The sequence below is a fragment of the Carex rostrata genome, chromosome 11, assembly GCF_964058835.1.
Source record: "Carex rostrata chromosome 11, lpCarRost1.2, whole genome shotgun sequence".
Classification (NCBI taxonomy): domain Eukaryota; kingdom Viridiplantae; phylum Streptophyta; class Magnoliopsida; order Poales; family Cyperaceae; genus Carex; species Carex rostrata.
The window spans coordinates 8,117,041-8,137,031 of record NC_135928.1 but is presented as its reverse complement, the minus strand read 5'-3'; the positions used below and the strand labels follow the sequence as shown (position 1 = coordinate 8,137,031).

The window sequence follows — 19,991 nt, the reverse complement described above, 5'->3', positions numbered from 1 at the left end:
TTTACCCTTATCGATACCTATTTATCTAACGAAAAAAAAAATCTTCATCCATACTCATATCTATTAAGCTAACGGAAAAAAACCTTATTTATATATGTCTTATCGAATATGATACAGGTAAGATAAACGGGTAAACGGGTGTGAGTGACACCCCTAATTGCACGAGAAAACGATAGTTTGAAACTTCCATATTTACATCCTTATCATTGTTGACAAATATTCGATGGAATTACACTTCCGTATTTACATCCGCTATTAAATAGATTCACACAACCAGATTCGAATTATCATCTTTCAGATTCTCTCCCTCTGTATCTCTTTTTCCAATGGGGATCAGCGAAGATACAAAACCAAATCCACAATCTGATGCATACGAAGGAGAGGAGATGGTGGAGGCGACTGGATTGAGACAGCGCAACATACCCAATAGTTCTAATGGCGAAAGTGATGACCAAGCCCTCACAGTGGAGCAAGCGTTCGAGTCAAAACCCATACCCGGATGGAGAGAGCAGCTCACCTTTCGCGCCTTCTTCGTGGCCTTCTTCCTCGCTGTACTGTTTAGCGTTATCGTGATGAAGCTTAGTCTCACCACCGGTATCATACCTTCGCTGAACGTCGCGGCTGGTTTGCTTGGGTTTTTCTTCACACGGATGTGGACCGTGGCTTTGGAGAAGTGGGGAATGCTGAAGCAGCCCTTCACGAGGCAGGAGAACACGGTGATTCAGACTGCCGTGGTTGCTGCGTATGGGTTGGCGTTTAGCGGTAAGCTTACCTACCTATTATGTGCTTTTGTGGAAGTTGTTTTTCTTTTGTTGTCTTCTTATGAGATATCGATTCCTTTGCCACTGCGTTTCAATGAACTCTAGTGATTGTTGTATTATCTTAAAGGAAGAGGGAGAGAGAAGAAGAAGAGAAAAAAAAAACAGATAGAGAGGAGAGAGAAAAATATTTGAAGGAGAGACAACTGGAAAGAGTGACAAATGGGGAGAGCATGAAAGTGAATTTTTTTCATAAACCATAATTAAAAAAATTAATGTTACAGAACTCCCACGGTCTCAAATTATTATTATTATTTGTTTTTTTTTTAAAAAACAGAATTTTTTTCCAGACCGTGGTTTCCCACGGTCTCAACTTTTTTTTTTTTTTTTTTTATAAAACATAATTTTTTTTTGTATTAAAATATTAGAAATGTTGAATATATTTCTTTAAAAATAGATGAAATACAATATAATTTGATTTATTAGAAAGACTGCAATAAATAATCCGGATCAATATTTTTCAGGTCGGGTTTTTCGCGGCTGTAAGAAAAATTAATATATTTCTTTTATGTGTTATTAGAAAAAAATAAAAATGCTTAGATTCTGAGTTATTGATCCCGGTTCAAAAGTCACTTCTAGATAATTCAGAAAATATTGTGATCCTTCTAGGACATTTAATTTATAAAAAGTTATATCTATTTTGAGAATTCTTTTTGAATAACAACCATTAAATAACTTAAAAGTTTTTGTTTTTTTTCAAAAATAGATACAACTTTTCATAAATTAAATGTACTAGAAGGATCACAATATTTTCTGAATTACCTAGAAATGACTTTTGAACCGGGATCAATAACTTATAATCTAAGCATTTTTTTTTTTTTCTAATAACACATAAAGAAATATATTAATTTTTCTTACAGCCGCGAAAAATCCGACCTGAAAAATATTGATCCGGGTTATTTATTGCAGTCTTTCTAATAAATCAAATTATATTGTATTTCATATATTTTCAAAGAAATATATTTAACATTTCAAATATTTTAATACAAAATTTTTTTTAAAAAAAAAAATTTTGTTTTATAAAAAAAAAAAATTGAGACCTTGGAAACCCCACGGTCTTTATGGTTTTTGAAAAAAAAAAGTAATCATATTGGTTCCGTAACATTAATTTTTTTAATTATGGTTTATGAAAAAAATTCCATGAAAGTTGGGTCATCGTAAAACAATCACAAAAATAAACGATAAGTTTTTTTTTAAATTTTAAACTAAGGTAGAAATAATTTATGGAATTTCCGATAATCGGTGGCCCACAAAAAGTTAACTGTTCAAATCGATTTTTTATTAGAAAATTTGGGTTTTTTCTGTTCGACGTATTATTTGTGTGTAAGATCCCAACAGTCCAAATAAGTTTTTTTATTTTTTATTTTGCAAATATGTGTATCATTTGTTTTTGTTTTTTATGTGATAAATTTATGTTAGGGTAGGATAATAAAGCTGCGCCATTTAATCAGAGAAAGATAATTGGTTGTTCATTTTCATCCAATCTGCTTAGTGGCCAGGTAGAAGGTCACAAATGATGCAAACTGGCACGGGCAAAGAAAATTAGGTCCACTTAAATTGGCATAAACAAATAAAAATCCGGTCCACTGTTTATTATAGTTGACTTGCCTTGCTTGACTCTCTTACTTAAAAGCATGACTTTAAGTGATAAGTGAAAGTGAGGCTATTCCGTAACGAATGGGGTTTTAGTGGATCCGGATCTGCTTTGGAATTTCAGGTCCTGCAATCCCTTCTCTCCATATCTCTCTCCTCTCTCTTCTTTCTCTCTCATCAAATTTTGATGAGAGAGAAAGAAGAGAGAGGAGAAATGGAGAGAAGGAAATTGCAGGACTCTAAAATTATCTTTGGAATTTCAGTGGATTTTAATTCATTTTTAGTAGGAGTGTCAGTGACATCATTTTTAACTGTTTATCCGATCTATATTCAATAAGTTATACATAGGTAAAGTTTTTTTTTTTTTTTTTTTGTTAGCTTATTACGTATGAATATGGATAAGAAAAAATTTCTTTAGACACTCTTTTTTTGTGACACTGGATTGCACCCTATATTTTTAAAGTCTAAACAGTCAATCCAAACCATTCAACATTATGGATATGTTAAAATATGCTTGCATATAAAATTTAACATTTTTTTAAATTTTTTACTATTTATTAAGATGAGTACAAAAATTCAATGATATGAAAACAACGATTTTGTAAAACACTTAATAAATAGTAAAAAAATTCAGAAAAATATAAAATTTGATCTGCAAGCACACTTTAATATATTCATCATGTCGAATAGTTTAGATTTGACTATTTGGAATTTAAAATTTTTGAAAATGAAGAGTGTAATTCGGTATCACAAAAAAAGATGTAATTAGATCCCTCCTCTCTCTCTCTCTCTCTCTCTATATATATATATATATATAGGACTTGGCTACGGTGCTATGGGTAGCTAAGAGGCCTCCCGTGCTACGGCTCAATATTCAACTTTTCAACCTAACGGTCAATCCGAACCGTTCATCTTGTTCTCCATATTAATATGTGCTTGGAGAACAAATTTTACATTTTTTGGAAATTTTTTACTATTTTTTTAGATTTATTGAAAATCGCTGTTTTTCAGACAAATCTGGACCATAAAAAACAGCGATATTCAATAAATCTAAAAAAATAGTAAAACATTTCCAAAAAATGTAAAATTTGGTCTCCAAGCACATATTAATATGGAGAACAAGATGAACGGTTCGGATCGACCGTTAGAATTTTAAAAAGTCGAATATAGAGCCGTAGCACGGGAGGCCTCTTAGCTACCCATAGCATATTAGCCAAATCCTATATATATATATATGAGATAGACTAATATGCTTTCGGTAGCATATGAGCCGAAATACACACGGTCCAAATTTGAAATTTCAAAATCCAAACGGTTAATCCGAACCGTTCATCTTCTTCTCCATATTAATATCTGCTTGGAGACCAAATTTTACATTTTTCTGAATTTGTTTACTATTTATTAAGTATTTTACAAAATTGTTGATCTAACGGTGGCTGCACAAAACAGTAATACCGTTGGATTAGCGATTTTCAAAGTGGCTTAATAAATAGTAAAAAAATTCAGAAAATTGTAAAATTTGGTCTCCAAGCAGATATTAATATGGAGAAGAAGATGAACGGTTCGGATCGACCGTTTGGATTTTGAAATTTAAAATTTGGATCGTGTGTATTTCGGCCCATATGCTACCGAAAGCACATTAGCCTATCTATATATATATATATATAGATAGATAGATAGGCTAATGTGCATTCGAATGTATATGGTCCGAAGTGCTTACGGTCCAAATTTGAAATTTCAAAATCCAAACGGTTGATCCGAACCGTTCATCTTGTTCTCCATATTAATATGTGCTTGGAGACCAAATTTTACATTTTTCTGATTTTTTTTACTATTTATTAAGCCACTTTGAAAATCGTTGATCCAACGGTTTTACTGTTTTGTGCAGCCACCGTTGGATCAGCAATTTTCAAAGTGGCTTAATAAATAGTAAAAAAATTCAGAAAAATGTAAAATTTGGTCTCCAAGCACATATTAATATGAAGAACAAGATGAACGGTTCGGATCGACCGTTTGGATTTTGAAATTTCAAATTTGGACCGTAAGCACTTCGGACCATATACATTCGAATGCACATTAGCCTATCTCATATATATATTATGGATTAAATTTTATATGCTATCAATTTATTCGTTTCATTGTCCATTATCTTAATGGGTAAGGGTAGAATATGGATAAACTAATTTTTAATGGGAAATAGTAGGTTTCGAGTAAGACAAATTTTAAATGGTTATGAGTATGAAAATAGTTTCCTCAGATCCGTACCCGTATCCATTGACACTTAGTTTCTAGGATAGTGATATACTGTGAAAGTGATGTCCATCACTCCATCTATATTATTTTTCTGGATTATTATAAATGGGCCTGTTCATTTGGATAATCCAACAAGCAAGAGCATGGTTTTTGTGTGGTACTTGTGGTATAACAGTTGTATAATGCCTCAGAAAGGTTCACTGTAAAAGTTAATCTGTTTGAACAGGCGGGTTTGGAAACTATCTGTTTGCTATGAGCAGTCGGGTAGCAGAACAAGCAACTGAAGCAAATGATCCAAGAGATATCAAGGACCCGAAACTAAGCTGGATGATCGGGTTCATGTTTTTAGTCAGTTTCATCGGCCTTTTTGCACTGGTGCCCTTGAGAAAGGTAAAACTTCTCTATCAATAGTTCAACTCACTATATGTTAATTCAATTTTGTGTATGTCAAAGGAAATAAGTTACTAATTACATGAACAAACTTCGTATCGTTCAGATCATGATAATCGATTATAAGTTGATCTATCCAAGTGGGACAGCTACTGCTTATCTTATCAATGGTTTTCACACTCCTGAGGGTGCTAAGTTGGCGATGTAAGAGAGAATCATTCTCAGAATCACAAAACACCACCTGCATTGTAGATGTTGTAGTTTAAAAGTTATCTAATCTCATTTTAAACTGTATAATTTAGGAAGCAAGTAAAGCTCCTAGGCAAGTTCTTTGCAGGCACCTTCTTGTGGGGGTTCTTTCAATGGTTCTACACTGGCGGAGATGATTGTGGATTTTTATATTTCCCGACATTAGGCCTGAAGGCTTATAATAACAGGTAAAAAATATATTCGAGCTTTTGCTTTTTAATATATGTTATGAAACTCCTTTCTTGCATCTTTTGTAGGTTTTACTTCGACTTCTCTCCTACCTATGTTGGAGTTGGGATGATCTGCCCCTACATTGTGAACATTTCTGTGCTTTTGGGTGGTATTCTTTCTTGGGGGTTGATGTGGCCTCTGATTAATAACAAAAAGGGCGAATGGTATTCTGCTTCTCTCTCTAACACCAGTCTTCATGGCTTGCAAGGTTATAAGGTAAGTATTCGAACCTAAACTTATAAGATACAAAACAATGACAAATATAAATAGAAGGTCAAAAATGGAAATTTACACTGTACCTATAATTAGTTCAGTGCATACAAAACTTATGAGAAACTAAAGTCTTTTTGTTCAGGGCAATTTCGTATATCCCTCAAAAACATTGAAATTACGTATTCCCCCCTCTAAAATTCATAATATCATATATACCCTTCTAAATTAAAAAAACTCACAAATTTAACCATTTGTTGTCTTTTCTATTGAAACTTATTTTAAATTTATGAAAAACCCATTTTACCTCTCATTAAAAATAAAAACTAGTAGCATATTTCAGAAAAATGTCAATCTTCTAATTGGTTGGTTTTTGAGGGAAAATATGTCATTTCTCTACTGCATAATTGTCAGAAGTAGAGAAATGACTCATTTACCCTCAAAAATCGTCCACTTAGAAGAACATTTTCTTTAAAACTTGTTATATATATTTTTATTTTTTTAATGAAGGGTAAAATGGATACTTCATAAGTTTAAAATGAGTTTCAATAAAAAATACATTGAGATGAGTAAATTTGTGAGTTTTTGAAGTTTAGAAGGTTATGATATTATCAATTTTAGAGGGGGAAATGCGTAATTTCCAAGTTTTTGAGGGTATACATGAAATTCCCCCTTTTTGTTCAGTCAGCTTAATCTCCTTAAGTAACAATTTAGCTACTGAGTATTGAGTCAATTACTAAACTACTTTTTCCAACTTTTGTTAAAATTCAACACGAAATATCCCTTTACTAATGAGTTTTCCATCATGTAGGTGTTTATTTCCGTTGCCCTGATTTTAGGAGATGGCTTGTACAACTTTGTGAAGGTCTTATCCCACACATTTCTCTCTCTTTACAGTGCATGGAAAATCAAGTCCAAACTTCCCATCACAGATGATGCTGGCAATGTTGTTTTTGCTGAGACAATCTCATTCGATGACAAGAGGAGGATTGAGCACTTTTTGAAGGGCCAGATCCCTAAGAAGTTTGCATTAGGAGGCTATGTTTGTTTGGCGATAATTTCCATTGTGACACTGCCACATATCTTCAAGCCTCTGAAATGGTACTTCTATACTTGTTGCCCAAATAATTTTCTGATGATGACCAAAAAAGTGCACAAAATTATGCATTCCACACTCGTGACCCTGTGGTATTTTGGTGAACAAAATAAAGTATTTCAAGAGCAAAAAAAATAAGTACCAAAACAGGAATTGCTCTCAATTCCAACAAAGGACATGTCTGGCTCTACCACGCTACGCTCCAAACCTTTTGGATTTTTGGTGAACAAATTACAAAATAAGAAAATTGCTGGGTGCACAATGCAATTACAAAATCATCGAAGCAAGCCAACAGAATAACATTCTTAATTGCTATTTATTTAACAGGTACTACATCCTGGTAGCCTATTTATTCGCACCAATCCTTGCCTTCTGTAATGCATATGGTTGTGGCCTGACCGATTGGTCTCTTATCTCCACTTATGGTAAGCTTGCCATCTTCACAATTGGTGCATGGGCTGGTAAGGGAGATGGAGGTGTGCTTGCCGGCTTGGCAGCTTGTGGTGTCATGATGACCATCGTTGCTACTGCCGCTGATTTAATGCAAGATTTCAAGACTGGTTACCTGACCCTTGCCTCTCCAAGATCCATGTTTGTTAGTCAAATTATTGGCACAGGTAAAAATATATTTGCAAAGTAGCAACATTTCTTAATTAGTCAAGCTCAAGTCCAATAACCTGGTCAAAATGTTCTCCAATCTAGACCTCTTCAATTGATTTTTGTTATACTTGCTGGATCAAGAACAGTACCAGAATAATGGACTTTTTGTGGAGTCCTTGCAAATGTATAATACAACTGGCATTATAACATTCAAATTGAAAAGTAATGAACAAACAAAGGGATTGAAAGTCTCATCTCACATGTATAACACCCAATGATTTCATTACAGCAATGGGTTGTGTCATCTCACCATGCGTCTTTTGGCTCTTTTACAAGGCCTTCAGTGACCTTGGTCTTAGTGGCAGTGAATACCCTGTGCCTTATGGAATTGTTTTCCGTAACATGGCTATTCTCGGTGTGGATGGTTTTGGGTCCCTCCCTCACAACTGCCTCAAACTCTGCATTGGGTTCTTCTTCGCTGGTTTCTTTATCAATCTGCTTAGAGATTTGGTTCCGAAAAAGGTCTCGCAATTTATCCCCATCCCTATGGCCATGGCCATACCATTCTATCTTGGTCCGTACTTTGCAATTGACATGTGTGTCGGCAGCTTGATTTTGTTTATTTGGGAGAAGATTAACAAGTTGCAGGCAGATCAATTTGGGCCTGCTGTGGCCTCAGGTATGATTTGCGGGGATGGTTTATGGACTCTTCCCCAGTCAATTTTGGCTCTGGCAAAGGTTAATCCACCGATTTGCATGAAGTTTTTGTCTCGCAAGATGAATGTAAAGGTTGATAACTTCATCTCTTCTTTGTGAGTCAAATTGGAAAAATGGTTGATGTTCTGCTGTTGGGTTACTTCATCGTTGTGTATTTATGGTTTCCTAAGTTGTATGTATGTAAGCGGTTTTCTTTCTCAAAGAGAAGTTTGGTGAGTTAATAATACTTTTTAGTATTGGGTTAGTTTGATGTTAAAGTGTTGACGTTGGAAATTATTGTATATAAATTTAAATATGAAACATAATTAAACCTTCGCAAATTCTTCATAATTTTCTCTGTTATTTTTTATTTATTGAATAGTTAGCAAAACGCTAATCATATCATATAAAGCAAAGTTAAAGGAATACAAAAAAGGAAGACAAGATAGTTCAACAAGGGTACTGACACAAAATCAACAAGAAATCAACAAACACAAAGAACACAAGCACTCCCTGAATCTCCCTTCCCTCCCTTGTTTTATTTAATAAATTTCTGTTACAAAATGTTTTCTTTGATACAATGCTCTCTCAAATAGAGGAGAAAGAGCCGAGAATAGTAAACATAATCTTTCTCATTATTTACACAATTTCTTTCCTATCTTAAGACAAACCTAATAGAGCAACAAATAACCAGCTATGCCTATGCGCATCCAGCTGTTACCTAACTTGCCTGCGTCAATACTCCCCCTCAAGTTGGTGCATAGATATCCGTCATGCCCAACTTGCCAAGCGAGTCATGAAAAATTGCACTTGAAACTCCCTTGGTTAAAATATCAGCTAGTTGATCACTAGTTCGCACAAATGGGAGGGAGATGGTATTCTCTTCTAGATTTTGTCGAATGAAGTGTCTGTTCACTTCTATGTGCTTTGTATGGTCATGTTGTACCGGATTCTGAGATATGGCAATTGCCGCCTTGTTGTCACAAAAGAGCCTCATTCCATCACTTGGACCAAAACCAAGTTCACTTAGGATTCTCCTTAACCAAATTAGCTCCTGTAACCCTTTAGTGATGCCAATAAACTCAGCTTCGGCACTAGAAAGGGCTACCACCTTTTGCTTTTTACTTCTCCATGTTACCAAATTACCTCCAACGAAGGTAAAATATCCAGAAGTGGATTTTCGATATGTGATGTCTCCTGCCCAGTCCGAATCTGTATACCCTTCTACTCTTAGGTGTTCATTTTTCTTGAAGAAAATTCCTCTACCTGGAGCACCTTTTAGGTACCTGAGAATTCTAAACACGGCTTCCATATGCTGCTCACTTGGAGCATGCATGAACTGACTTACTAAACTCACAGCATATGCTATATCTGGTCTAGTATGAGACAAGTAAATGAGCTTGCCCACCAATCGCTGGTATCTTTCTTTATTGGCCGGTTCTTGAGTCGGGAACTCACCTAACTTAAGGTTTTGGACAACAGGGGTATCAACTGGTTTGCAGTCAAGCATTCCAGTTTCAGTTAGCAAATCTAGTACATATTTCCGTTGGGACAAAGATATACCTTGCTTGGACCTTACCACTTCAATGCCGAGAAAATATTTCAGTCCACCTAAGTCCTTCATTTCAAAATCTTTAGAGAGTCTCTTCTTCAGACTTTCTATCTCATCTAGATCATCACCTGTGATTATCATATCGTCTACATAAATAATTAAGACAGCTATCTTTTCATGTCCCTTCCTGTAAAACAAAGTATGGTCAGAATCACTTTGAGAATACCCATATTTTCTCATAGCACTACAGAATTTTCCAAACCATGCTCTGGGAGATTGTTTTAACCCATATAGTGCTTTTTCCAATTTGCAGACCAACTGTTGAGACCCTGAATGGTTGTACCCGGGTGGAATCTCCATATAAATCTCCTCTTCAAGATCACCGTGAAGGAAAGCATTCTTTACATCGAATTGATGCAACGGCCAATCAAGATTAGCTGCAAGAGATAATAGAATTCTAATGGTATTCAACTTAGCAACTGGTGAGAAGGTTTCCTGATAATCAATACCATATGTTTGTGTAAACCCTCTAGCAACTAATCTAGCTTTATACCGGTCGACCAACCCATTTGGACCATACTTTACAGTAAATACCCACTTACAGCCTACCGTTTTTCTTCCCTTTGGTAAACTTACCAACCGCCATGTGTGATTTTTCTCTAATGCCTCCATCTCCATCCTCATAGCATCTAGCCACTTGGGATCACTCATCGCTTCTTCAAGTTTTTCCGGAACCCGAACAGAAGCAAGAGTAGCGTCAAACTCCTTCAGAGAATTGGGCAAGTGTTCTGTTGCTACAAACTTACTAATCGCGTAATTTCCTCCACTGTCCTCATCCGGTCTGAACCGCTTAGGAGGTTTGCCCCTGTTATGTCTGTCAGGTAATCTATAACCTGTGTTAGAATTATGTGAATCTAAAAATTCAGAGTTTGAGGTTACCTCGTTTTCAGGAGATTGGCCGTGGTGAGGTAAAGAGGACTGTATCATTTGTCTTTGCTCACTTTCAGGCTCGGCATCAGATGAGACTACATCACGTATTAGGCTTGAGTTTAGGTCCTGCTGACATGGAATAGAATCGGTGGCCCAAGGAGTCGCAGATGGATCAGCAGCGAAATGGTCTGGGCCAATAGCAATTAATTCTGGGTTCGGCCCAGTAGCAGCTGGACTTTCATTCGGGCCAGTAGCAGCTGGATCTAGGTTCGGCCCAGTAGCAGCTGGTTCTGGTTCTGGGTTCGGATTCCCTGTGGTTTGCTCCGAACTGAGATTCCAGTATCTATTAGAGTAGCACGGACTTTCATTCGCAGAGAAACTCTCCCCCTGAGAATGATACGTGTCCTTTCTAAAAAAACTTTCTAATTCCAGGAAAGTGACATCCATGGTAACAAATACCTTTTTAGAAACAGGGTTAAGACATTTATAGCCCTTCTGGTTTTGACCATATTCGAGAAATACGCATCTTTCTGCGCATGGTTCTAGTTTAGACCGTTGATGCTTTTGTATATGAACAAATGCAACACACCCAAATACTTTTGGTGGGAGGTTAAGAGTTGATGGTAGCGATACGTATGAAGAAAGTACTTGAAGTGGAGTTTGAAAATTTAGTACATTGGATGGCATACGATTAATTAGGTATACTGCAGCAGCAACCGCATGATCCCAATAGGTTTGTGGAACAGTATTCTCAAGTAACATAGACCGGGCTGTTTCTAAGACATGTCTGTTTTTCCGTTCAGCTACTCCGTTTTGTTGTGGAGTACTGACACAACTTGTTTCATGAATTATACCTTTAGAGTTAAGAAATTCTCGAAGTATGCTATTGACAAACTCACCTCCATTGTCACTTCTCAGAATTTTAATGTTTTTATTAAATTGATTTTGCACCATGTTAAAAAAAGATTTAAAGACATGTGTCACTTCATCCTTTCTTTTAAGAACATACAACCAAGTCATCCTGGTACAATCATCAATAAATAATACAAACCATCTATTTCCAACAGATGAATTAACCGGGGACGGACCCCAAACATCCGAATGAACCAAATCAAAAATAGTTGTTCTCTTATTCAAACTACTCGGAAAAGACACCCGATGACTCTTGGCTTTAATACAGGTTTCACAATCAAAGTTTTCATTCTCACAACCAGAAAATAAACTTGGATAAAGTTTTCTTAAATACCCAAAAGATGGATGTCCTAGTCTCTTATGCCACATCCAGATATGAGAGATCCGATTTGCTGAGGAACCTTTAGAAAAATGAGCCTTTCCAGTCACCATGTCGTCCAAATGATACAGTCTTTCCTCTTCTAGTACCACGACCAATAATCTCCTTTGTGAGAAGATCCTGAAATATACAAAACTGAGGATACATGAGAACAGCGCAATTTAGTTCCTCACAAATCTGACCAACAGATAATAATTTAGTTGATAGAGAGGGCACAAGTAAAGTATTTGATAAAGTGAGAGAAGGTGAGCACTGAACATCTCCGGCACCCATCACAAGATATGTTTCTCCATTGGCATTGACTATCATTGTTCTCCTTGGTGAGGAACTCTTTACTAGATCCTTTTCTGAGTAGGTCATATGATCGGTTGCCCCTGAATCGATTATCCAGTCAAACTTATCAGTATGATAATTATTAGAAACAAGAAAACTTTTACCTTCCATCAGTTCTTTGTTCTCAACCGGTGGTAAGACAGAGTAGCCACCTCTTGAAACCGAAGCTGCAACTGCTTGAGTCGGTTCAGTAATAGTCGGCCCAGCAGGAGCACCCGACTCAACAGGAGCTGCAGCTGAAGCACCTGCAACCATCTGTGCCTCACCCCTGTATGGCGGCCAATCTCCCTGCCTCTTCTTCCTTCGATCTTTCCAACCCGGTGGGTAGCCAATTAACTTGAAACACTTATCTCTAGTATGTTTTGGGTTATGACAGTAAGTGCACCCAACAGCCAGACCCGAGTTTGGTTTGAAATCAGGTTTGTTCACGACTAAGTTTCGGTCTCTTGCTAGCATAACCATAGAAGGTTCAGTTCCCTCCCCTTTGTGTAACATTACTGACTGACGGTTTTCTTCTCTACGAACCAATTCAAAGGCTTGCTCTATTGTGGGAAAAGGTTTTTGTTGTAAGACCATTGCCCGGATAGAGTCCAACCGGTCATCTAGACCATCCAGGAAGGTTAATACACGATCCTCTTGAATAAGAGAATTGTGTTTTTCAATATCAACTGGAGAGGTCATAGGGTTTGGCCTACGGACATCTAACTCCTTCCATAACCCCTGTAATTGGGTGTAATAACCCTTCTTTGACTCGGTTAACTCTTCTTTTCAGTTCAAAGTATTGGGTCAGATCATCTCCATAAAAAAAAGTTGTTCTTACCGAGTCCCAAACTTCTTTGGCCGTAGAGAAAGGGAGAAAGTTACCTACCAAAGAGGGATCCATGGATTCGATCATGTAGTCTTTAACCCGAGAGTCTTCCATCTGCCACTTCTGGTAACTTCTATCAGCTTGTAGTGGTTTGAGAGTCGAACCATCGATGTAGCCAAGTTTACCCTTCCCTGACAGCTTCATTTTCAACATCTGCGACCACAAATTAAAGTTTTTCCCATCGAGTTTGATCGCCATAGCGGAACTGAGCCCATCTGGATTGGAATCACCCGTCTTGTGTTGGAATAGTTGTGACAAGGTGGCGGATAAACTCTCTAAAATGAGAACCGCCTCAGATTTTTCTTCTTTGTCAGAACTTCCATCATTTTCAGACATTTTTTCTCAAGGACAGTAAATCACACTTTTACCGTAAATCCGACGGTCGGATGGGCCTGGAAAGTAAGTTAGCTTGGATTTGGGGCTGCGGAGCTCCTGTCAAAAATTCAGCCCGATCCGACGGACGGATCAAAACTTACGCCTCTTTTCGTGAAGCATGCGCAAAATGCTCAAAAATGCTATAGAGAAACAAAGGGACTATAGAGAAACAGGGACCCGATTTGGCTACACAAATGCTCAAAATCGTGACCCGTGCTCTGATACCATGACACAAAATCAACAAGAAATCAACAAACACAAAGAACACAAGCACTCCCTGAATCTCCCTTCCCTCCCTTGTTTTATTTAATAAATTTCTGTTACAAAATGTTTTCTTTGATACAATGCTCTCTCAAATAGAGGAGAAAGAGCCGAGAATAGTAAACATAATCTTTCTCATTATTTACACAATTTCTTTCCTATCTTAAGACAAACCTAATAGAGCAACAAATAACCAGCTATGCCTATACGCATCCAGCTGTTACCTAACTTGCCTGCGTCAATAGGTACTTAATTAGAATGAATTTTGTCTCTTACATATTTCCTTTACTCAATTTATTTATTTAATAATTTCATTAAAAGGGATCGAATAAATGAGGGTACTGGTAATTATTTACATAAACTTTCACTGCTATTGGCAGTTTTCTTGTTTGGGACTAAAGACTTGGTTGTTATTGTTGTCATTTGTGCCGGGCTGGAGCATCCTCTGAAAATGACCCAATTTCTGTCTTTCATGGATTCCAAGTTGTGGATACAAAGAGAATTCAGATCAAAATTAACCCAAAGTTTGCATTTGGATCCGACTGTCTGATCAAAATCCACACGAATACTTGAGGTACCCCATGAATTCCAACGCAAACTGGATTGACTCAAATTCTAATCAGACGATTAGAATATAGAAGGGACGTGTTCATTTTAGCTTTCAATAGTGATATACTAAAGTTATTTTGTTAGCTTAAAAAAATAATAAGAGAAAAAAAAAAGAAGGTCATTTATAATGATAAAATAAGATATTTTGACGTTTGATGGGTATATTGGAAATTTTGAATGATTTGATGGGTAGATGGACCATAATCCAGTATCACTTCTTCATTTTACTGTTTAACCTTGCTCTGCTTGTCATTTTGGTATTAATGAGGTTCTTTTACATTTTAATTTTAGTAATTCACTCTGCAAACAAGAATGTACATTGTAAATTTTCTTCTTAAAATATATAATTCATATATTACCCTGATATAGTTTTTACCTTAAATTGGTGTTGATTTTAGAATTTACTGGTAATAGTATCATACTGAATTACACATTAACTATATATTTCCAATAAGGTCATTGATCATCTAAGAGAAGTATGAATTCATTCCGCAATAACATTCAGAAGAATAGATATATTTGCTCACTAAAACATAGGATTGGTGTTATTTTTAAGAGAAATTTGCGTTGCACTCTTGAAATAGCATCCCAAAAATAATACTATCCTCTTATCAGCACATAAATAGATTCATAACTGCTGAATCCTTAAACCCGATCTAATAGATTCCCCCATGCTGTTTCCCTCTTTGTCACCAAGTTAATCTCCAATGGCAACTAGTGAAGATCAAAATTGGCAAGCAAATCCTGATGCTCACAGGGAAGACATGGTGGAGATGTCTACCCTGAGGCATCGCAACAAATCAAATGGCGGAAGTGAACAAAATGAAGAGAATTACCAAGTCCTTTCGGTCGAACAAGTGTTCGAATCACAACCCGTGCCGGGCTGGAGAGAGCAGCTCACCTTTCGTGCCTTTGTTGTGGCATTCTTGCTCGCAGTAATGTTTAGTGTTATTGTTATGAAGCTTAATCTTACAACAGGTATCATACCTTCATTGAATGTCTCTGCTGGTTTGCTCGGGTTTTTCTTTGTCCGGATGTGGACTGGTGTGTTGGAGAAGTGTGGTATGCTGAGACAACCATTTACGAGGCAGGAGAATACAGTGATTCAGACAGCCGTGGTTGCGGCATATGGATTGGCTTTCAGTGGTATGTTCACCTTTTTTGGGGTAACTTTTTGTCGGTTTTGTCATAATTTCTATGCCGTATGCGAGGTTGGGCTCCAGCAAAAAAAATATGCAGAGCTAATAGATCTTATATTTGATTCTAGGGCGGATCTACAGGTTTGGCAAGGGGTGTTTAGCCACCCTTATGATTTTAGATTTTTTAATCATGTAATATTAAAATTTAATTGAATTTTATTGAATTAAAAGTTTTTATATGGTTCAACCTCCTCATGAAATGTTAAATGTGCACTTGTAGTTCCACCCCGGTTCTATTAGACTAAATATGTGCTGTCTGACCTGAAATGGATAATCCTGATCTGTCTACGACTCTTCAAAGAATTACATATAATTAGAGGAAGCTGATTAATCTACTGATTCTGACAGTATGGCTTTGTGAATCTCGTGTAATTTGAACAGAGATAATTAATCTGTTTACTGGATTGCTAAGTTAGTTTGAAATTTTGAACAGGTGGCTTTGGAAGCTATTTATTTGGTATGAGTAGTAGAGTTGCAAACCAAGCAACAGGAGCACGTGATGCGATGGATATTAAGGATCCATCGTTGGGTTGGATGATTGGGTTCATGTTTTGTGTCAGTTTCATCGGTCTTTTTGCTCTCGTGCCCCTGAGGAAGGTAATTTTTTTTAAACCTTTTGACCAACTCCTAGCTTTATATATATCACTTTGTCTCTTTGAGATAGACAAAAAGAGATAATTTATCTTTTACTCAATATACCTTTGTTTATGTTCAGATTATGATAGTTGACTACGGGTTGATCTACCCGAGTGGGACAGCAACTTCTCATCTTATCAACGGCTTTCATACTCCTGAGGGTGCTAAATTAGCAAAGTACAGAAAATAATTTTTTGAAATAATTAATTCACAGTCAGAGCTCAGTAACTTTTTAAATCTTTAAATACTTACAAAAATATTATTTCGATCTGCAGGAAACAAGTAAAAACACTAGGCAAGTTCTTTGCAGGAAGCTTCGTGTGGGGATTCTTCCAATGGTTTTTTACCGGGGGGAATGATTGTGGATTTACAAGCTTCCCTACATTAGGCTTAGAGGCTTATGCTCAAAAGTAATTGACAAATTCTCCTGATTCTTTTATCAAAATTTCATCCATACCATCGAATTTGGATAATTTCATTTTAAACCACAACCGCTGAATTCTTTAGTGGTTGAAGTCTGCATATTCTCTTTTGAAAAACGGATTGTCTCATAACAGAGATTTCAACCGCTATTCAGCTCTGATATATTAGCAATTGTGGTATAAAACAATATTATAAGAACTTTGGCAAATTCCCAGCCTTTCCAAAGCAATATATGACTCTCTCGACTTAACACTTTTCAGGTTTTATTTTGACTTCTCTTCGACTTATGTTGGAGTTGGGATGATCTGCCCATACATTGTGAATTTGTCAGTGCTCTTAGGAGGTATTATTTCTTGGGGCTTGATGTGGCCTCTGATTGACAAGAAGAAGGGAGACTGGTACTCGGACTCTCTTCCATCGACTAGTCTTCATGGTTTGCAAGGTTATAAGGTAAAAAATTTGAAAATTTCTATGATTATTCATTTCCTTAAAGTTACAGAATCTAAATAATTTGAAATTTATTTCACAGCAAACATAATTCATCATCTTTAAAAATAAAATGCCAATTTTTATCTACGAGCTTGAGCTCTCCCAGTTATAAGCCTGTTCAGAGTGTCAAAACAGACACCCTGAATTTATATACCACCTAAACTTGTTTTCAGTAGCTATCACCAATCACTATTATTAAATTCAACTTGTTATATAATCCAGGTGTTCATATCCATAGCCATGATTCTAGGAGATGGCCTGTATAACTTTGGAAAGGTGTTCTCCTTCATGTTCTATGCCATATACAAATCACAAACAGGCAAGAAATCTGACCTTCCTGTCTCTGATGGTGACGACCATGCTATGACGATTGTCAAGCCGGTGTCTTTTGATGATGAGAAGAGGACTCGGCTTTTTTTGAAGGACCAGATATCTTACTACATCGCAATACCTGGTTACATAATTGTCGCAATCATTTCCATGTTTACTCTGCCTTTCATCTTCAAACCCCTAAAATGGTAATTTTATCTTGTCTATTTGAGCTTAAATGTTTTAATTGACTGATCCATATTTGTAATGGCTGTTATGCACAGCTCACCAGTACTATATTGGTACGATATCCAATCTCTATAAATTTGTCTCAAGTTAAGGTCTAAATTCTAAATATTATAGAGAACTCACTCAACAGAATATGGTTCAACAATATTAAGTAATGAATGAATGCATATAAATTTACATAAAAGAAGAGATGTTTTGATCTCTATATAATTTTTGTGTACCAGTCTTGAAGTCTAGATCTTCCTACCTACATTTAGGTCCAATACTACATTGTGAAGTTTTGGCCAACAAAATTGGATTAAATATTGGACCAAGTAGAAAATTCCAAATAATCCAATATTAAGTTCTTCAAAACAGTACCAAATATCATTACTTTAAATTACAATGACATATATAATATCTTGCCTTTAATTAGGTACTACATCTTGGTGGCGTATATTGGGGCACCAGTCCTCGCCTTTTGTAATGCATACGGATGTGGCCTGACTGACTGGTCTCTTGCTTCCACTTATGGCAAGCTTGCCATCTTCGTCATTGGTTCATGGGCTGGTTCAGGAGATGGTGGTGTAGTTGCTGGCTTGTCGGCTTGTGGTGTCATGATGAGCATCGTTTCAACAGCTGCAGATTTAATGCAAGATTTTAAGACCGGCTACATGACCCTTACCTCCCCTAGATCCATGTTTGTAAGCCAGGTTATTGGCACAGGTATGAATTCATTGAACCAATGGCAGAGCAAAAAAAAATTAAATGGAGTCTAGCACCAATTTAAATATTAGCATCAATCTAATGATCATATCAAAAGCTCAAATTATTACCACAAGGGTCAATAATAAAATAGTTCTCACATTTATGGGACTTAAATATGTTCTTTAAAACAATTTTTTACACCATTAAAAATACCATGCATTAGTTTGAGTTTAAGTTTAAACTTAAAGTTCTTCGGCTTTACTTTTATTTTATGTTTACTTTTATTTCAATTTTCAGTTTGGTGGCCATTTGGTTCCCATTCTCTTTGTAAATAAACCTTTTTTTTGTTTTTATATATATCAATTCAACTGTTGACAGTATTTCTCCGCCAACCATCAAAAAAAAAAAAAAAACCACGCATTGAACCAAATAGGCAGCTTCAGTCATAATCTGTCTAGTACTCTTCTTTTAGTGTGAGGATATAAGCAATCCACTAATACTCATAATATAAGGTCTCATGTTATATATCATGTAATCACTGTTACTATTGTTATCACAGCCATGGGTTGTGTCGTCGCGCCATGTGTATTTTGGCTTTTCTACAATGCATTTGGCGACATTGGTCTAAGCAGCAGTGATTATCCTGCTCCATATGCAATTGTGTACCGCAACATGGCTATTCTTGGTGTAGATGGTTTAGGTACCCTCCCAAAGAACTGCCTCACACTCTGCTGCGTGTTCTTTGCTGCATCAATTGTGATCAATCTTATCAAAGACTTGGCCCCAGGAAAGATCAAGCAATACATCCCCCTCCCCATGGCTATGGCCATACCATTCTACCTCGGCTCATATTTTGCAATTGATATGTGTATCGGTAGCTTGATTCTGTTTATTTGGGAGAGGGTTGACAAGGTTATGGCAGATCAGTTTGCCTCTGCAGTGGCCTCTGGTTTGATTTGTGGGGATGGACTGTGGACTCTGCCTCAGTCAATTCTGTCTCTTGCCAAGATAAATCCCCCGATTTGCATGAAGTTTTTGTCTCGGAAGATGAATGAACGGGTCGATGGATTCATTTCTACATTATAAAAGTTCTGCCAGAACTGTTTTTTTCCTTTTTTTTTTCTTTATTTGAGAAGAGCAATTGATCATTCTAATCTTTTAGTAGTGTGTGTTTTCTTGTTTTCATTTCTTTAATTCTGAAGTAGTCTAATCATGTAGCGTTGCAGTTAGTTTAGTGTTAGAATCTTGATACTGAAAATTTGCTCTAAATTTAATTACGAGACAGAATCTTATTACATACTTTGCTCTGTTTGCTTGTTTTACTTTAACTTAGTTTCAATCGGAGCAGCTGCGGTCACCTAGGCTTGGATCATCATCATCAAAATTTGCTTCAGAGACTGCAATTTTTAAATTAAGACAAAATTCATAAATATTAAATAATACTTCTTAATGTGGTTTCTGGCAATTGATACAATCTAAGACTAGTAAATTCTAAAAATAAAGGAAAAAAAAAAATTCTAAGAAAAATGACGAGAAAGAAAAATGGAAAACCTGTATACGCATCAAGGGATCTTACATTGTACTCACCGTGTTTGATAAGATGCTTTCAATTTACTCTATTCTTTGTTCTCTTGTAAGATATAA

The 19,991-nt window shown here is 36.3% G+C and overlaps 2 protein-coding genes across 2 annotated transcripts; both read left to right on the top strand.

The window, feature by feature from the left end:
- Positions 1-278: 278 nt before the first annotated feature.
- LOC144562451 (putative metal-nicotianamine transporter YSL12) lies at positions 279-8,477 on the top strand. The gene is made up of 8 exons (XM_078311680.1): positions 279-762; positions 4,891-5,054; positions 5,161-5,258; positions 5,357-5,491; positions 5,561-5,750; positions 6,556-6,845; positions 7,168-7,457; positions 7,730-8,477. Exons 1-8 carry the CDS (start codon positions 327-329, stop codon positions 8,254-8,256), a joined length of 2,130 nt encoding a protein of 709 aa, XP_078167806.1. The 5' UTR covers positions 279-326; the 3' UTR covers positions 8,257-8,477.
- A 6,542-nt stretch (positions 8,478-15,019) lies between these two features.
- LOC144562401 (putative metal-nicotianamine transporter YSL12) lies at positions 15,020-19,646 on the top strand. The gene is made up of 8 exons (XM_078311618.1): positions 15,020-15,501; positions 15,988-16,151; positions 16,270-16,367; positions 16,466-16,600; positions 16,874-17,063; positions 17,325-17,620; positions 18,076-18,365; positions 18,907-19,646. The coding sequence occupies exons 1-8, from the start codon at positions 15,063-15,065 to the stop codon at positions 19,431-19,433; spliced, it is 2,139 nt and encodes a 712-aa protein (XP_078167744.1). The 5' UTR covers positions 15,020-15,062; the 3' UTR covers positions 19,434-19,646.
- Positions 19,647-19,991: the final 345 nt, after the last annotated feature.

Coding starts and splice junctions, on each gene's coding strand:
- LOC144562451 (XM_078311680.1), top strand. CDS start 327: ATGGGGATCAGCGAAGATACAAAACCAAATCCACAATCTGATGCATAC. Junction 763..4,890: donor GTATGGGTTGGCGTTTAGCG/GTAAGCTTACCT, acceptor CTGTTTGAACAG/GCGGGTTTGGAAACTATCTG. Junction 5,259..5,356: donor GAGGGTGCTAAGTTGGCGAT/GTAAGAGAGAAT, acceptor TGTATAATTTAG/GAAGCAAGTAAAGCTCCTAG.
- LOC144562401 (XM_078311618.1), top strand. CDS start 15,063: ATGGCAACTAGTGAAGATCAAAATTGGCAAGCAAATCCTGATGCTCAC. Junction 16,152..16,269: donor CTCTCGTGCCCCTGAGGAAG/GTAATTTTTTTT, acceptor GTTTATGTTCAG/ATTATGATAGTTGACTACGG. Junction 17,621..18,075: donor ATCTTCAAACCCCTAAAATG/GTAATTTTATCT, acceptor GCCTTTAATTAG/GTACTACATCTTGGTGGCGT.